Raw genomic sequence first — 16,499 nt, 5'->3', positions numbered from 1 at the left:
ATTAGACAATGTACTAATTGTCTAATAGGTGGATATTAGGTCGGGGTAGCCTAACCAACACAAAATGGGATGGGTATAGTAAAAAAAGAAAAAAAAAAAAATCAAGGCATATACGGTCGTGGTCTAAAATAGGCTACACTCGCGGCGGGGTGTTACAGGTGGCCCTCCTTTAGAAAACAGACAAACTAACACAACCCCCACGCCCACCCCATCAGGGTTGTTTTGTTGTTGTTGTTGAGTGTGTGGGTTGTTTTTGTTTTGTGGGGTTTTTTTTTTTTGGGGGGGGGGTGGTTGGTTGGTTGGTGGTTTTTTTTTTGGGGGTTGGTTTGGGGGGTTTTGTTGTTTTATTTGCTATCAGTATAATGTTAGATATTATTAGCTTCTACCAGCACTAACAGAGGCCGCCTTTCCGCCTCTAGGGGCAGACAGTTAACTGCTACTAGCTGTTAACAAGAATTTACCTTTAATAGGAAGCACAGATAGACCAGTGGAGAAAAGGAAAGGAAAGCAATGCTTGTTAACGATACACCAGTTGGTGTATTAAATAATTTTTGTTTAGGCTTGGTACGACCCCGACCTAATATCCACGTATTAGACAATGTACTAATTGTCTAATAGGTAGATATTAGGTCGGGTAGCCTAACCAACAAAACATGGGGTGGGTGTAGTAAAAAAAAAGAAAAAAAATAGAAAAATAATCAAGGCACATAAGGTCGTGGTCTAAAATAAGCTACACTCACGGCGGGGTGTTAGGCCTACAGGTGGCCCTCCCTTACAAAATTGACACAACCCCCACGCCCACCCCATCCCTTTTTGTCCTTCTTCTTCTTCTTCTTCTTTTTGTTTTTTGTTTTGCTATCAAGTTTATTTTCTTGTAAAATATGTTCCTACTGAACTAAAAGAACAAATTTTCGGGGTTGGTCGAGTGATTCCTCGGCTCTGAAGGGTGCATGTGTCACTGTCCGCCGTTTACGTGCGTACGCTTTTAATTAAATATTGCTTTATATGGAGAATAATGGTTAAAACGTTTTTAAAATAAATATTTTTGGCAATGTTTATTTTAATTCATTCGTCTTAGTGGCAGGCTCTGTAGCCTGTTATTTCCTTGTCACATTGTAATAGTTACTCAGAAACCAGATGGTGGATGAAGACCTTTAGCGGCTGAAAATCTAAAGTCACGTGCCTCGGTTTCCAGGACGTTTCCGTAGAGATAGTAGCGCGAAGATTCCTTTGAACATGTTGGTAGGTCATTTTTATTAATTAAAAAAAAGTGTTTTTAAAAGATAAAACTTACACAGCGAGTGGGATTTCAGACAAAATTGCCGTGGATGATATTATAGATTTGTAATTTCATATCAAATGTACTCTTAAAGCTAATTTTAAGTTTTTCTGTAAATATATCGGGGTTTCTGGGCAGAGGCCGAAAGGGTAAAATGGGTATGGCGCCATACCCAAATTGTTTTGCAGATTTTTTTTTAAGTTGTGTATTACTGTATAATATTGTTAACCCTAACCCTAAACCTAACCCATTTTCTTTCTGGGGAGGCCCCCCACCCACCCATACCCAATATCGAATGTGGTATTCAGCACACACATCAATTGTATCCAATTTTATAGTGCCATAGCCTACCCAAATTTTTTTTTCTGGCAGACAGACTTTTTTGTTTAACGACACCACTAGAGCACATTGATTTAATAATCATCGGCTATTTGGTAATTTTAACAAATATCTTAGAGAGTATATTTCCAAGGGATATTTTAAGTTTTATGTGCACCATCCCACAGACAGGATAACACGGTCCTTGATAATATCAATGATATACCATTCGTGGTGCACTGGCTGGAACAAGAAGTAGCTCAATGGGTCCACCGATGGGGATCGATCCTAGACCGACTGCGCATTAGGCAGACACTTTTACCACAGGGCTATGTCCCGCCCCTGCAATAATTATCAATTCTTTTCGTCAAAATGATTTATATCATCAACATCCCTAACTGCGTTATGCTTCCAACTCCGTTCAGTTTGTTTTCTCATGCACTGTTCGCGCAATCAACATCCGATTTGTTGTCGTCTACTTGTTGTTTATTTGTGAGCTTTTTCTTCACAGTTCTAGAACATAAAATTTTCATTAACAATAAAGTTCAGACAAGTAAGTATATAAATATAAAACTTAACAAACCCCTAAAAACATTAATTTTAGTAAATCGTTTTTGTTTATTCCTAAAAATTACCGATATCGGGTCCACATGACTTGTAGAAATTTACTTAAAATGGAGGAAGATGAATTAACATTCGGTTCGTGTCACATGACCTCATATGTACCTGCCAGATCAACAAGGCCAAAACTTTTAATTTTTATGATTTTTAAGACACCTGTTAGAATTTGTTTTCAATTATTATATTTGATCTGCAAACGGTTGCTACATTTTTGTGCCTCTACTGTAGTGAATAGTATTCATAATCCATTCATAACAATTGTAAATAATTTTGAGTGTATAAATTGTGTTAATTAACAATCAATTCATTAAAAAAATTATATTTCACAAAGTATTCAATGGTATGAACGTAATGCCTATCAGTATTGACATCAAGTGTTAGCGATAGGTGTTAAGGGTAAAACACAGACTGGACCAGAATGCTTGAAAAACTTAATTAGTTTTGGGTTTTTTAAATATTAACAAAGTGTTCGTCAACTGTGTATAGTTAAATTTAAAATTAAAAAAATTTCCCTCATGTAGTGGCATTAAAAAAGGAAAATGACTAACCACACACATGCAGTACGATACTTTTTACAAACACATGCACCTGAATGCGGTTAGAAATGTTGCACTCTTTACTGGAAGGTGCTTCACTTTTGTTTACAAGAATGGATTTATTTTATGTCCACATTGTTGATTTTTTACGTTTTTATGCAATCTATTTTGTTTCACGTATCGTAGCCAAAAAATATAATAAATAATCTCCATAAAAATACTTTTTCTGTAGTGTTTTCCCCACAGATGTTTGAAGGCATTGTATATTGAACTTTCTGTGGCATTTTATGAATGCTTTCAAGGGCTTATAGTAAAAGTCCAAATTTAGATTTTTATAATTATTTGTGTTACCATGGTTACCTAAGTTCATGTTAAATGAATTAAAAATGTCCAATTTTGTTGGAGGTCAAATGGTATTACACACACATACTAAATTTCTTACAACTAAATTCACTATAAAGCTAGTTTAATGTTTACTTTAAGAGCTTTATTGTAGTTGATATTAAAAATAAAATCTACATCAAACTCTGTCACGGAAGTCACACCAATTTGTCACCACTTGATGCATAATCTTCATGAATGAGATCCTACAATTGTGTGATAGAGTTAAGTTTGATACTGAGCATATACCTATACATAAACATCAAACATGTAATTTGCATTGTAAACTGATGGCGAGTGTGTTCTGTATTGTGATTGGTTAATTACATTATTTTTCCGGGATGAAATAAAAATAACACCCGGAAAGCTAATGACGTCATTAGCAATTGGAACAGGTGAATCTGACGATTCAAGGGTCTACAGTTAGATTGTAGTCAGGTATTTTTACAAGAAATACCAAATATACAGTTAGTTCTGTAGAAAAAAAACAATTCAGTTTACAATGGACATAACCATATTAGGTTTTTAGATTTGCGGGTGTTATTGTCTATTTGATGCCTGCAAATGTTTCATTTTTCACCTCAGGCTAACGCCTTAGGTCAAAAATGACATTTGAGGGATCAAATAAACAATAAAACCCGCAAATCTAAAAAAAACTCCATATGGTTAACTCCAAAGTGGATCATAAATTTAAGGGCCATTGATAAACTGGTGAAATCCTTGGAAAATTATAATTTGTTAATTATTCAGCTAGTACCTATTACTAACACTGCATGTAGCTTAACACTGAGTTACACTGTTTATAAAGAAATATTCTGAAAGCCTGGGATCCAGTTACTAAATGTGCCAATTTCAACTTATCTGTACTCAAGATAAGATCGAGGCTTCAAAAATTGTCATTCGCATATTTGAAAAGGGGCGTGACAATTGGGAAATTAGGACTGAAATTGTGTCTCACTGCATTCCATCAACAACATATTTATAGAAAAATTGTTTTTTTATTAAAATCTGAAGGTGTATCATGAGAAATGTTTCATACATAAATTGGAAGGAAATTACCCAAAAGGTATAAACATTGAACAAGCTAGCAGTGACAATACCATGAACCTCTAGTTTCCATAGGCTTGCTGTCATGATCCCTGGAAAGAATATTTGTCTAAGTTTCCTGAACAGAATTGGTAACCTTTATAACTGGCTATCTCATGAGTACTATTCATGGTAGCCTATTGAGTTAACTTATATAAGTGCATGAACCTTCTGTATACTTTGAATTTAGACATTATAACCTTGTAGCATGAAGAACACATTACATGTTAAATTTCAATTTTATAGAAGAATAAACTATGTTTGATTTGTCAAGGGTCAATCCATAGTTTTAAAAATGCACAGGGGGAAAGTGAAATAATATTTCACAACTGGCACATGATCTTGGTAAGCATCTTCAGAAGTGCAGTCCTCTAATCAACAAGTATTGTGCTCATGGTCGACAATGCTCAATTTTGGGATGAATGTCTGAATTATGTTTATTGTTGGGCTATGTTGCCTTATGACGTATCATTTTATCAGCAACTACAAAACTGATTAGCCCAAAGCCTGTATGGCTTCAGACCACAATTAATTTCGCTATATGTTTCTATATAGCCTTAGTGGCTATAACATTTTTATTAATATCAGCAGGCCCGTGAAGTTTTGTATGTACCTTTGCCTGCATGGGGGACACATACCCTGAAAAGGACAACCCCTGTTGTCCAGCTCTTTCTCCCAGCATATTGGTTTAAACAGACACACCCTCTAAACCAGGCTGGAGTACACCCATTTTACACAAAAAGCACTACTTTTGCATGGGCCGGAATTACCACAAACAAGTCTTCAATGTCAGCAAGTTACACATGTTTACAAACTACATGCTATCCCCTGTCACTTCAGTCAAACAGTTGCCACTTCATAGCTGTCTGCCATGAAATAATCACAGTCAAACAGCAGACTACTTGCGCGGTGAAACTTCCGGATTTTGGACAACCAAATGGGAAGATAACTGTAATCTAAGGCCTATCAGTCCATTTTCCCCCCTAAAAACTGGCCCACACTAATGCATTCCAATGATATACATATTAAAGCAATGCTCATTAAGTATCGGGATGTCACCTTTAAACTGAGAGTATATAGAGGATGTGTTAAAACACTACCACAGTGCCTTGCCATGGCCAATTTTAGCAATGGAAACTTGAGGGACACCAACTTCAAAATGTAATAACTTTATCAAATTTTGGAATTTCTTCATACAATGAGCAGCTATTTTTTCTTCTACATATGTTCTATCTGCACAGTGTTGTCTTGGAAAGATTTTGAAATATTTAAAGGAAAAAAAATCAATCATTAGATTTTACTTCATTTTTAATGAAATATTAAACTTAAATTTAAATTTTTGAAAAAAAAAAAATCTAAAACTGTAAAATTTTGCATTTTAGATATGATAAGTGGAGGCTTAGTAAAGATATGGTGACTGAATTCATGATACATTATTAAAAATGTGTCAGAGGGATGGTGAAAGTCACAAAATTGGGGCCATTTGCAACAAATTTTTACACACTAATTTCAGGGGAAATTAGACATGATAGGCCTCAGATTCAATTTTGACCTGCTGTATTTACTTGATCTACTTCATTTACTGTATTAGACATGTAGCCACTTTGTAAAAGGCAAAACAGTCCATATAAATGCATATTAATATGAATATGCCCTACAGATATTACTTAGGTATACACCATAATATGTTTTTTGTTGACGACAACTTTGAAAATGAAGATTTTGTCACAAAATGCTGATATAAATCCTACCAAGAGGTACTTGCACCATATTTTTCAGTTTCCAGTGATAACTGTCAAGAAGTGTAGTCATGTGCCAGTGTCTTGGATACCTCAGTGTAGTATTTCTTGATTGGAAGGATGTTTGTAGTAATGACCACTGAATATGCATTATGGATTATTCTGCCATATGTATTACTTGCCAAATGTTAACCTTTTTGGCACATTTTCTGCAATAAACTTGACAAGTATACCAGCATCTGATTACTGAACACAATAAATACATTCAGACAGCAAAGAATATTAGCCTATTAGATTTTCTAAGGATGAAAGACCATTTTTGAAAAATGACTGAAGTGTGTAATTTACATAAATGTAGGTGAAATGTATTATTAGAGTACTTAATCTTGTTAAAAACTGTATACTATTTATTTAAAGTGTTTAATTACATTTAGTAGTGATATATTCATTATATTTAGATCTTCTGTCCAATTGCAATAATTGAGAAACTCATTAAAATTCAATATGTAAAAAAACATTAAAATCTCAATATTGACTAACAAAATCCAACTTTTGCTCTTTTTTACCAAATTATTAGCTCAAAACTGTTAAAAAATATTGCAACAACCTGTAGTAACATCAGAGGTCATTTTATGCTATTTTGGAGGATATTGAAATTTAAAAGTTGAAAATTTTAATTTTAATTTTTAATAAATTCAAAAAAAAAAGTTTTTTAATTTAATAAAATATTTAGAAAATAAATAAATTAGTTTTCATATTCCTTGTGGTATTCACAATCAATCTGTGTAATTTCACCTCTCTGGTTATAATACTTTCATCAGAATCAAGCATTTAACCGGTGTAATGTGTGAACTATATCAGGCTTCAGACCACAATTAATTTTGCTATATGTTTCTATATAGCCTTAGTGGCTATAACATTTTTATTAATATCAGCAGGCCCGTGAAGTTTTGTATGTACCTTTGCCTGCATGGGGGACACATACCCTGAAAAGGACAACCCCTGTTGTCCAACTCTTTCTCCCAGCATATTGGTTTAAATAGACACACCCTCTAAACCAGGCCGGAGTACACCCATTTTACACAAAAAGCACTACTTTTGCATGGGCCGGAATTACCACAAACAAGTCTTCAATGTCAGCAAGTTACACATGTTTACAAACTACATGCTATCCCCTGTCACTTCAGTCAAACAGTTGCCACTTCATAGCTGTCTGCCATGAAATAATCACAGTCAAACAGCAGACTACTTGCGCGGTGAAACTTCCGGATTTTGGACAACCAAATGGGAAGATAACTGTAATCTGAGGCCGTATACTGGTATCATCAGTATGAATTGTATAATATCAAGGTTTAGGTGAAATTGCACCATTATAGGCCAATGTCCTTAACAATTTAGGATAAAAGAGAATACAAAGTAATTTAGATTGCTTACCACATATTATTGACTGTGTCAACATAATAATAAACACCTTTAATGCTAGTCATGATGAATTGATTTTATTCGAAATCATCAAAACAATAACCAAGTATAACATGCTAACATTAGAATTTTATGTTAATGTTATTGATGTTATGTTTTTACCAGATATACTGAATACTCCGTTAACGATTTTCCTGCACGACTGCTCAAATTAAGAGGCCTCTAGCCTTTCAGGTTTGAAGCAGCCCTAATGACAACAAAAAAAGAAGCCAGATGTATAAATACATGTACATGGTATAATTATTAAAGTAAAAATACTTCTGGTGATAAAGAAGAATTAATTTTACAACGGCAAGTAATTAATCAATATTGCATTCTTAATACTGTGTGTGATTTAAGAAATACATTGTTTTCTGAATACACCAACGTACTCTTTGCATTTATTTATATGCATATGTACCAATTTCAGAAAAGAATGAGAGAAGATCTGACATCCGTCCAGGTGGACATTTGGAAAAAGCTTGGCTTGCTGGTGTTAAGATGGCAGGGTGTAAGGAGATTGCATCTGTTGCCAGTCAAACCGGTTTAACTGAGGAAAAAGTTAAGGTAATTGTCAAATATTTGTCTAAAGACTGGATTGTTATGAGACTTTAGCTGTTTAGCATTTTAGTATTGGAAAGAAATACTGCAGATGCCTTGCTATAAAGCTGCATAATATCTTGATCTATCTTATAACGATTTGGTAACTGTACTCTATTATGCAATATCTTTTTTATTCAGTCTAGTGTACTTTGCAACAAATTGTACCAAAACATTGAACTTAATACTGAATGCAAGCTGCATATTATCACACCCAGCTGTTTAGCTAAAATGACAGGTGATATTTGAACTTGCTTACTACCTATTAATCATAATACTGGATCTAGTCTCAACTGACTAAACATCTCAACATGATACATGCCTTTGATAATTGAAAAGTTGCCTCACCCATTTATGGGTCACACAAAACATCTTGAGGTAACCCATTTTATTTTGTATAACACGGCCCTAATAATTGACCTCAATTTTCTGATGAAGTAAAATAGATTTACTTAAGAAAGTTTTTCTGCTGATGAAATTTGAGTAACATTTTTGTCAGGTCTCAATTAAAACTTATGCCATGATCAAACAAATCACACATTCATTTCACATTTTGTGAGTTGTATTTGGTCAATCTTGGCTCAGGTTTGGTTTGACAATAATCATTTACACTTGTCTATTGTTATCAAACAATTTTATTTTTTAAAAAAAAGTGCTGAGGCAAAATACTCTTGCATCAGCAAACCCATTACAAAATATGTTTTTAAGTGAACAGTATCAATAATTTATACTGTGAATGAAGAATGAGTTATGCCACGAGCATCGTGTGAATGAAAAAATCATTAACACAATTTATTAGAAGTGTGATATTAGTCTCACAACTAACTATACTGCAGGAGTATAGGAAATATAGTTGAGATGTGAATACCCCATAATAATATCTCTACATATACATGCATATCATTACATTGTACTCTCCAAAAACTTAATGTTGTGTTATTTTAATTTCAGGTGTGGATTGGAAATCGGCGGGCAAAAGACAGACATGCAGGTGTCTGTGGACCAAAGAAGGTTGCCTACACATATGGACCAAATGCGTATTCATATTTTTGTGGGACAATCCCAAGAGGTGCATTCATTGTGTAATATTTTAAGTTTATAAAATACATGTATACTTAAATAATTGTTTCTAATATATTTTAAGTTCATTTCTAGACTCATATAATAGAGAAACAGGTTATTAAATAGTTACAATTTTAAGTAATTAATAGAACTAGTAAGAAATTCATATGGTTTATGAAACAAAACAAAACAAATATGTTTTAATATACTAATATATTTCTTTTAATCTTGTTTAACTTCAGCTTAAAAATTAAAAATTTTACTAACATAAACACAACAATACATGTAAGTTTTACCTTAATTGCCATGTACCTCTAAGTCCTGTGACGTTCGTGCATTTAGATTTGCTTCTGACAAACTATCAATGTTTTCTCATTGAAACTTGGATGATAGTTACATCTGTGGGTGTCAATCTCAATGTCTGGAATAAGATTCTCTCGAAGTACTGATTTGTGCTTACTGTATGATATTATTTATATTTTAGGTGACTTATCCAAACAAATGTATTTTAAACTGTGTGCCAGTGAGTGGAAAAAACTTTCTGAAGAAGACCGGGCACAGTTTAAAATACAGGCAGAAAAGGTCCGCCAAGACCCCAATAAAGGGTGTGACAGGAAGTTGCTTTATAAGAAGCACATGTCCATCATAAATAAATCGGTAAGGTGCTTTCAGTTTTTATTTACTTTAATGAATTCTTAAAGTCCACTTGTTTGAGCTAGGCCAAGTCCAGGTATATAGAGGATAATAAACGAGTTACCAGTTATCACATTTATGTCCTGAGTGAAATAATTTTCAGTTGTCACGAGCTTTAGTGACAAATGAATATTATTTCATGAGGGACATAAATTTGATAATAAATGGTGCAGAGTTTGTTATTCTATTTATTACCTTAGCTATTTTTTCTCTAAAAGCCTTAATTTTCGACATGTATAGAAACGATATAAACAACTTTACACAATGTTCTGAGTATTGCTATAACTTTGTAATTTAATCAAGTTCATAGATAATTTTCAAAAACAAAAGTTCACTTTATTCTGGTACAAAATCTATAATGAACTGCGTTAAAGTGACATTTTGTTATAAATTTAACACCAAAAACAGACAGTTGTAAAGACAAACTCTTTAAACTACATGATGTCATTGTGCGTGTTTGCCAAATTGTGATGATGTCATATTTAGTACCGACAAGGACATTGGTTTGTAAGCATCAAATCATCCAATAGTATTGTTCATTAGACCTGCTGGGGTAATAATATTAAATATGTAACTTTTTAGAAGCCGTTCTGTCATTATTTGGTACCGACTTTAATAAAACATGTCTGGTGTTAAAATAGACACATTATCTGTGAAATAATAAGGTCACACTGGAGAAAAAACTACATTTCATAAAATGTAACATGAACAATCAGGTCTAATCAGTTTTCTTGTTGATCGCATAAACAGACAGGTCAGTTATGCTTACTATGGGTATAATATCCACCCGGTCCCCCACCCTCTCTTTATTATTTTTAGTTAGGGTTAGGGCAATGGTTAGGGTTAGGGCTAGGGGTTAGGGTTACAGGAGGGGAGGGGAGGGGACCGGGGGGATATTTTTCCACACACAGCCTTTTCAATTTAAAATAAAGAACTAGGCAAAGTAGTAAAAGTAGAAGTCTGGGTTGAATGAAAAACCTCTTTGGTAAATAAAAAAGTAGGCAATAGACTGTTTTGTTTAACAACAACACTGAAGCACATTGATTAATTAATCATCGCCTATTGGATGTCAAACATTTGGTAATTCTGACTCGTAGCCATCAGAGGAAACCCTCTACATTTTTTCTAATGCAGCGAGGGATCTTTTATATGAACCACCCCACAGACAATAGACATGAGAATTTAAACTTAAAATGAAAATGCTGTGGGTGTGTATTTTGTTAATGATGGACAGTTTGAAAGTATGTAGTTAGTTCTACATCTTAATTTGCTGAGCAGTTGACATTTAGTTAAATTATTGGATGTGTTTTAAATAATAAGTTCATAAAATATTAATTAATTTTCTATGTATAAATTAACTAACTGGATTTATTTCAGTGTGATATCTTACAGTCTTCAGGTTTCCATGTTAGTGGCTTCAGCCTGGATGCTGAAAACCCTGATGTACCAGTACTATTTGGAACACAAAAAGGAATGAAGTGGCTTGCATCCAAGAATGCTGAAATTGTCACTAATATTTTAGGTGATTTATTTTTTATCTCACACCTAACAACAGTATTGGAAATCCAATCTAATTAAAATTAGCTCCACTGATTAATTACCTGTGGATCTAACAGTACCCCATTGGAGCTCATATCCAGTTGACCTTTCATTTGACCAATCAAAACCTTACTTGCAAAATCATGCCAGTGATTTGAAAAGAATTTGAAAATATTCGGGATTATGCCAAGGTTATACAAAATGATTCGGGTGAATTACGAAGTATGCCGGAAACTAATTTCAATATAAAATTTTATATAAAATTTGTTTCAAGACGAAAAAAAAAAAAAGCCCTGTGATGGTATAGCCATAAAATCTGTTTATACTAGTATACAATCCAGAGTTTATTACTGCACTTTTCCCCCTGTTTTTTAATGTTGAAATAGACCAACAAGTTCACCTATTGCATAAATAGTCTCGCCCGATATTTTTAGGTATGCTCCCGAATAACGCTATAAAAGGCGAAGTGTAATTGGTCAATATTTAAATTGTTATTTGGTCATTGAAACCTGAGTCATAGTTACATCCATGGATGTTCATCTGAATGCATGTTAAGCCATAATTAATTTTTGGATTTGTAATTAATTGTCTTAATTACTGTTTGTATTATTTTATTTTTCATAGATAAAACTAGATTAACCTTTAGTTATTGAGTCACTGTCAGTGTGTGAAGACAATAGGTTGACCTTTAAATAAATTATTTGCATTAAGACAGAAGTTCAATTCAGCCATCTACTATTTTATGCTAACATCTTTGTAAACAGACTTACATTTAGAACCAAATTGCTAGTGCAAGCTTGCTAGAATAGTGTGCACATAATGTTAAATCAATTGAAAACGGTAAGAACCAGTAATATTTCTATAAAGTGCCAGTGACTGCTAACTCATTGTGAACCTATGTTCACCAGACAATGTTTCATGATTATTCAATCAAATTACAATCCACAACAGACAATGAGGAGCTGTTACAAATATTTCTGGGTTAGGTTTTTGTTTTATCGCCTTTAAGATAAAAAAAATTTTTAAAAATATGGAAACCTAAAAAAAAAACAACGCCAAAACACTGGTTTAATATATTTTATAATATAATTATATTGTTCTTGGATGCAACTGCTTTTTGCAATTTGTAAATTTTAGTATGTAGTTGTATCACACTTCCCAAACAAAAATGCATGCTTGCGGCAAGGTTGTCGCAAGGTAGTCACAACCTTGTTACAAGGTTGTACAAGCAATGCAAGCTATTTGCAAGCTAACATTTAGCTCGCGTAAGGTAGTCAGTAATTCTGCAAGCTTCCCGCAAGCATTTTGCAAGCTTAAATAATTGCTGCATGCTTGCTGCAAGCTTGCTGCATGCATATCTTCAACTCGCTAGCTTCCCGCAAGTATATTTTCATTTTGCAAGCTTGCTGCATGCTAGAGCGGGGGGGGGGGGGGTAAATTGTGGCGAGCGACGTTTCTCAGGGGTAAGGAACATGCTTTCGAATATATTTTCCCATAGAGCATGTGTATGTATGTACATGTATGTGTGTGTGTTGTGTGTGTGTGTGTGTGTGTGTGTGTGTGTGTGTGTGTGTGTGTGTGTGTGTGTGTGTGTGTGTATATATATGTATTTTAAAAGATATTTTCCCGGAGAGCATGTGTCATGTCCCGTACACTTTAGAAACGTCGCTCACCACAATTTAGGACCCCCCCCCCCCCCCCCCCCCCCCCCCCCCCCCTTGCACGCGTTGTGAAACTAACACAGTAAGAGAGCCAGATCATCTATCCTAAATTCTTTTAGCTATTTCACTGATATGTTAGTCTTCAGTTTCAGCCAAGACATTTCTTTTCTATATTTAAATATTTTCATCTTTCTACAGGCGGGCAATGGCCTTGACGCATCCAACATTATTGAAGATCTCATTGAATATCATGGATTCTCATGGAGGTGAGATTTCAGAGCGACCAATCTAATGGACTTTTTTTACCTGGAATTTTTGTTAACAGTGATATAATTAGGAGATAAACATACTCCGATTTAATTTTTGAGGTAGGTTATGGTGGATTTGACACCACTAGATGACATTAAAAATTAAATCGGAGTGTGTTTATATCCATTCTACCATGACTAAAATATGTTTTAAGTGGGAACTATTTTTAATACGTGGCGCGAACATGAGTGAACAGGTGATACCCTCCCACTTTGTTGGAGTAAATTCCTGTTAATAACAGTTATAAAACAGTATACTAACATACCAAATTAAGATTACGATTGGTTGTCTCTTTTTGAGATCAAACACATGCAGTAGGGAAATTGGCATTGTCATGACGTGCATCTGAAATTGTTTTGGGAAAGGAAAGTATGTTACTTTGTTAGTTCTTCAGCCACAGTATAAAATTATATTTTGGAAAATAACGGTAGGTGTTTTGGTGTAAAATTGTTTTATTAAATTTATTCCATTGTTTCTTTCATTTTGTAGAACAAAAAGTTCAGAAACTGACATAAGTAAGGAATAGTCTGTCATTTGTTTCATTTTAAATGCAGCTGTAGTCGACACCAGGCCTTTTGGGACCATCGTTTTGCATTCATTCCTCCAAACTAAAACACTTTATTGTAATTTCAATTCAGATTAGTGTTTTTAAAATGGTACAATTTTTAAAATACGATATTTCAATTCTCTTCAGTGACAATCATTCATAATAATGAAACAAAGCCAGTCGTGAATCAAAACAAAAAGCCAATTCGTATTCCTACGTCATTAAAGCGGCCTAATTAAATATTAGGTGGTTCTCCATCATTAATCACCTATGATTTACAGTAAATGACCAATCATAATCAAGTATTTTTCAAAGTCATGATGGAATTAGTATTACGAAATAGGTTTATAAGCACATTTATATATACTCTTCAAAAAAAAGATGCGCATAATCAGATAAAATGAGTATTTTATTGCAACATCAAAACAGGTACATGGAGGTCTGCATAACTTTACCAAAATCAAACTGATCACACTCTATAATACCCCCACTGTTTAATGAACACAAACCAATGTAATTTTGGGGATATCAAGAATACAATGTCTTGGTCAGCTTAGTCAATTACGAATGCATATACTGTTACAAAATAAAACTATGTATTTCTTCCTTTGAAGAATATATGTGTAAATAAAACAAATTTAACAATAGTTTTAATGAAAATATTTTGAACACTGAGGTGTTTATACATGTGTATATATACTCCTCCAAAAATGTTAAGGATCAGTATTTACTTTGCATAAAATAGCATCAGAACTAGAAAAGATAAAAAGCTTCAATTTGGTTTCAACTATAGTTGTTCATTCATTAACTATTTGTGCATGCAGGCTCGTGGCAGGGTGGACATGATTGATGGAGGGCAATTGAACAAGTGCCAAAGGCAAAAGTCATTTGCAGGGTCCGGGAATGCCCCCCCTGGAAATTTACTGTCACCATTAATCTCCATTTGTTAGTCTCACTACAACTTTCACATTCAGTCAAGATGTAAAGATTATCCAAAAACACGAAAACGGCCAAAATTATTTGGGCCCCTGCTACGGGCCTGGCATGTGGTTATCTCTATAAAATACGATTAAACAAACAATTCTGAGAAGAAAAAACACATACAAAATTTATACTGGTTTTTAATGTATGATGCTTAACTTTTTTTCAGGAGTATATATATATATATATATATATATATATATATATACTGTAGATCCTGAAATTAATGCGTCCCTAAATTAATGTGAGGGACGGTGGTCAGACCAAAATGCGACATATAATTAATGCGAGTAGCTTCCTTTTGAAATATTACATGTCTCCTAATTATATCAAGCATTATGTACTCTTCAGATAAATCTGAGATACAGGCGCAATGAGATCAACTCACTAACAACAGAAGATACATGGATTTGTATACACATCAATTAACCTATTTAGGGTCAACCTCATGATTAGCGTGCTAAAACTTAGTCATGTACGTTGAACTACTGAGTAATTAAACTATCTTTCCTACTCTTGAATTGTAAGTCCAGTTATGTTTTATAAATATTTTAGTATTCTATTTTTTGTTTGTGACACCTAGACACAACTTAGAAATAAATGCGTCTTATTATTAATGCGCATAACATGGACTGTAAAATGTCTATAAATTTAAAATATAAGTTAAAATAAAAATAAAAATTCAATATTACTTCACACAATGTGATCTGATGCATAAATCCTGCTTTTATGTATTAATCAATCAAAATCTTAGGAATTTAAAATCCTGTGTCACATGCATCACAAACATTAATTTCTTATTTCAGAAATGCAGTGAAGTACAGTTTTAGTTGTGGGTTTCTGTTTGTTTTTGTTTTTGTTTTTGTGTTGTTGTTTTCTTTTAACCAAGTTTTAACTGTAGAAAAAATTTGATAAAAGCTTGTTTAGTTTTGTTTTCTTTCTTTTTTTAAAGAACAGAAATGTTACAAGTCATATATTGCAGGTTCAATAAGGTAGTGATAGAACAATCTCTGTATTCCTTTGAAAGGATATATACATGTATACATTCAGACATGCAGCAGGGATTGCAATTTTTTAAATATACTCTTCAAAAGAAGAAACGCAAAACCACATTGTCGTAACATTTGGAGAATTGATTTAATTATTGAATGGTGAGTCCGATAATTACCAAATGTTGCAGGATTGTTCACAATTCACTCTAGTCCATAGTGAGTAAGTGATAGGACACACCACCAAGGTCAAGGTCATCTGGAGTCAATACCGGGTGTAGCCTCCGCGTGTGTTGACAACTGCCTGGCACCATTGAAGCAACCAGAGTACGGATGACGTCCCGGGGGATGGTGGCCCACTCGGCCTGCAAGGCTGCTGCCAGCTCGGGCAGGGTCTGGGGCTGTGGTTGTCGCTGTCGGAGGCGTCGGTCCAACTCGTCCCATAGATGCTCAATTGGGTTCAAATCCGGTGATATCGATGGCCAAGGAAGGACATTAATGTTGTTGTTCTGTAGAAAAGCCGTTGTGAGACGTGCTGTGTGAGGCCTGGCGTTGTCATGTTGGAACACTGCGTTGGCGTTGGCCATAACTGGAACGATGTGTGGCCGGAGGATCTGGTCAATGTAGCCCTGTGCATTCAGGTTGCCCTGCACGTGGACCAGGTCAGTTCTGCCAGTGTGTGAGATGGCTGTCCACA

General features: G+C 34.2%; 1 protein-coding gene across 3 annotated transcripts; it reads left to right on the top strand.

Moving 5' to 3' along the window:
• Positions 1–364: 364 nt before the first annotated feature.
• On the top strand, positions 365–11,420 carry LOC121392409. 3 transcript variants are annotated; one of them, XM_041523633.1, is made up of 5 exons: positions 365–1,242; positions 7,852–7,988; positions 8,973–9,090; positions 9,568–9,740; positions 11,169–11,420. In XM_041523633.1, the coding sequence occupies exons 2-5, from the start codon at positions 7,923–7,925 to the stop codon at positions 11,352–11,354; spliced, it is 543 nt and encodes a 180-aa protein (XP_041379567.1). In that variant the 5' UTR covers positions 365–1,242; positions 7,852–7,922; the 3' UTR covers positions 11,355–11,420. The 3 variants fall into 3 exon arrangements, with proteins under 3 accessions (XP_041379567.1, XP_041379568.1, XP_041379566.1); XM_041523634.1 differs by having other exon boundaries at positions 9,568–9,745; positions 11,154–11,420; XM_041523632.1 differs by having other exon boundaries at positions 11,154–11,416.
• The last annotated feature ends 5,079 nt before the right edge of the window (positions 11,421–16,499 follow it).

This window comes from Gigantopelta aegis, unplaced genomic scaffold (assembly GCF_016097555.1).
Source record: "Gigantopelta aegis isolate Gae_Host unplaced genomic scaffold, Gae_host_genome ctg3762_pilon_pilon:::debris, whole genome shotgun sequence".
NCBI lineage: Eukaryota > Metazoa > Mollusca > Gastropoda > Neomphalida > Peltospiridae > Gigantopelta > Gigantopelta aegis.
The sequence above is the reverse complement of the archived record's forward strand: the minus strand, read 5'-3'. Positions and strand labels throughout refer to the sequence as shown.

Bases quoted from the DNA above. Each gene is read 5' to 3' on its own strand.
- LOC121392409 (XM_041523632.1), top strand. From the start codon at position 7,923: ATGGCAGGGTGTAAGGAGATTGCATCTGTTGCCAGTCAAACCGGTTTA. The intron at 9,091-9,567 runs GTGCATTCATTG...TTTATATTTTAG, and splicing joins TTGTGGGACAATCCCAAGAG to GTGACTTATCCAAACAAATG. The intron at 9,741-11,153 runs GTAAGGTGCTTT...GATTTATTTCAG, and splicing joins TGTCCATCATAAATAAATCG to TGTGATATCTTACAGTCTTC.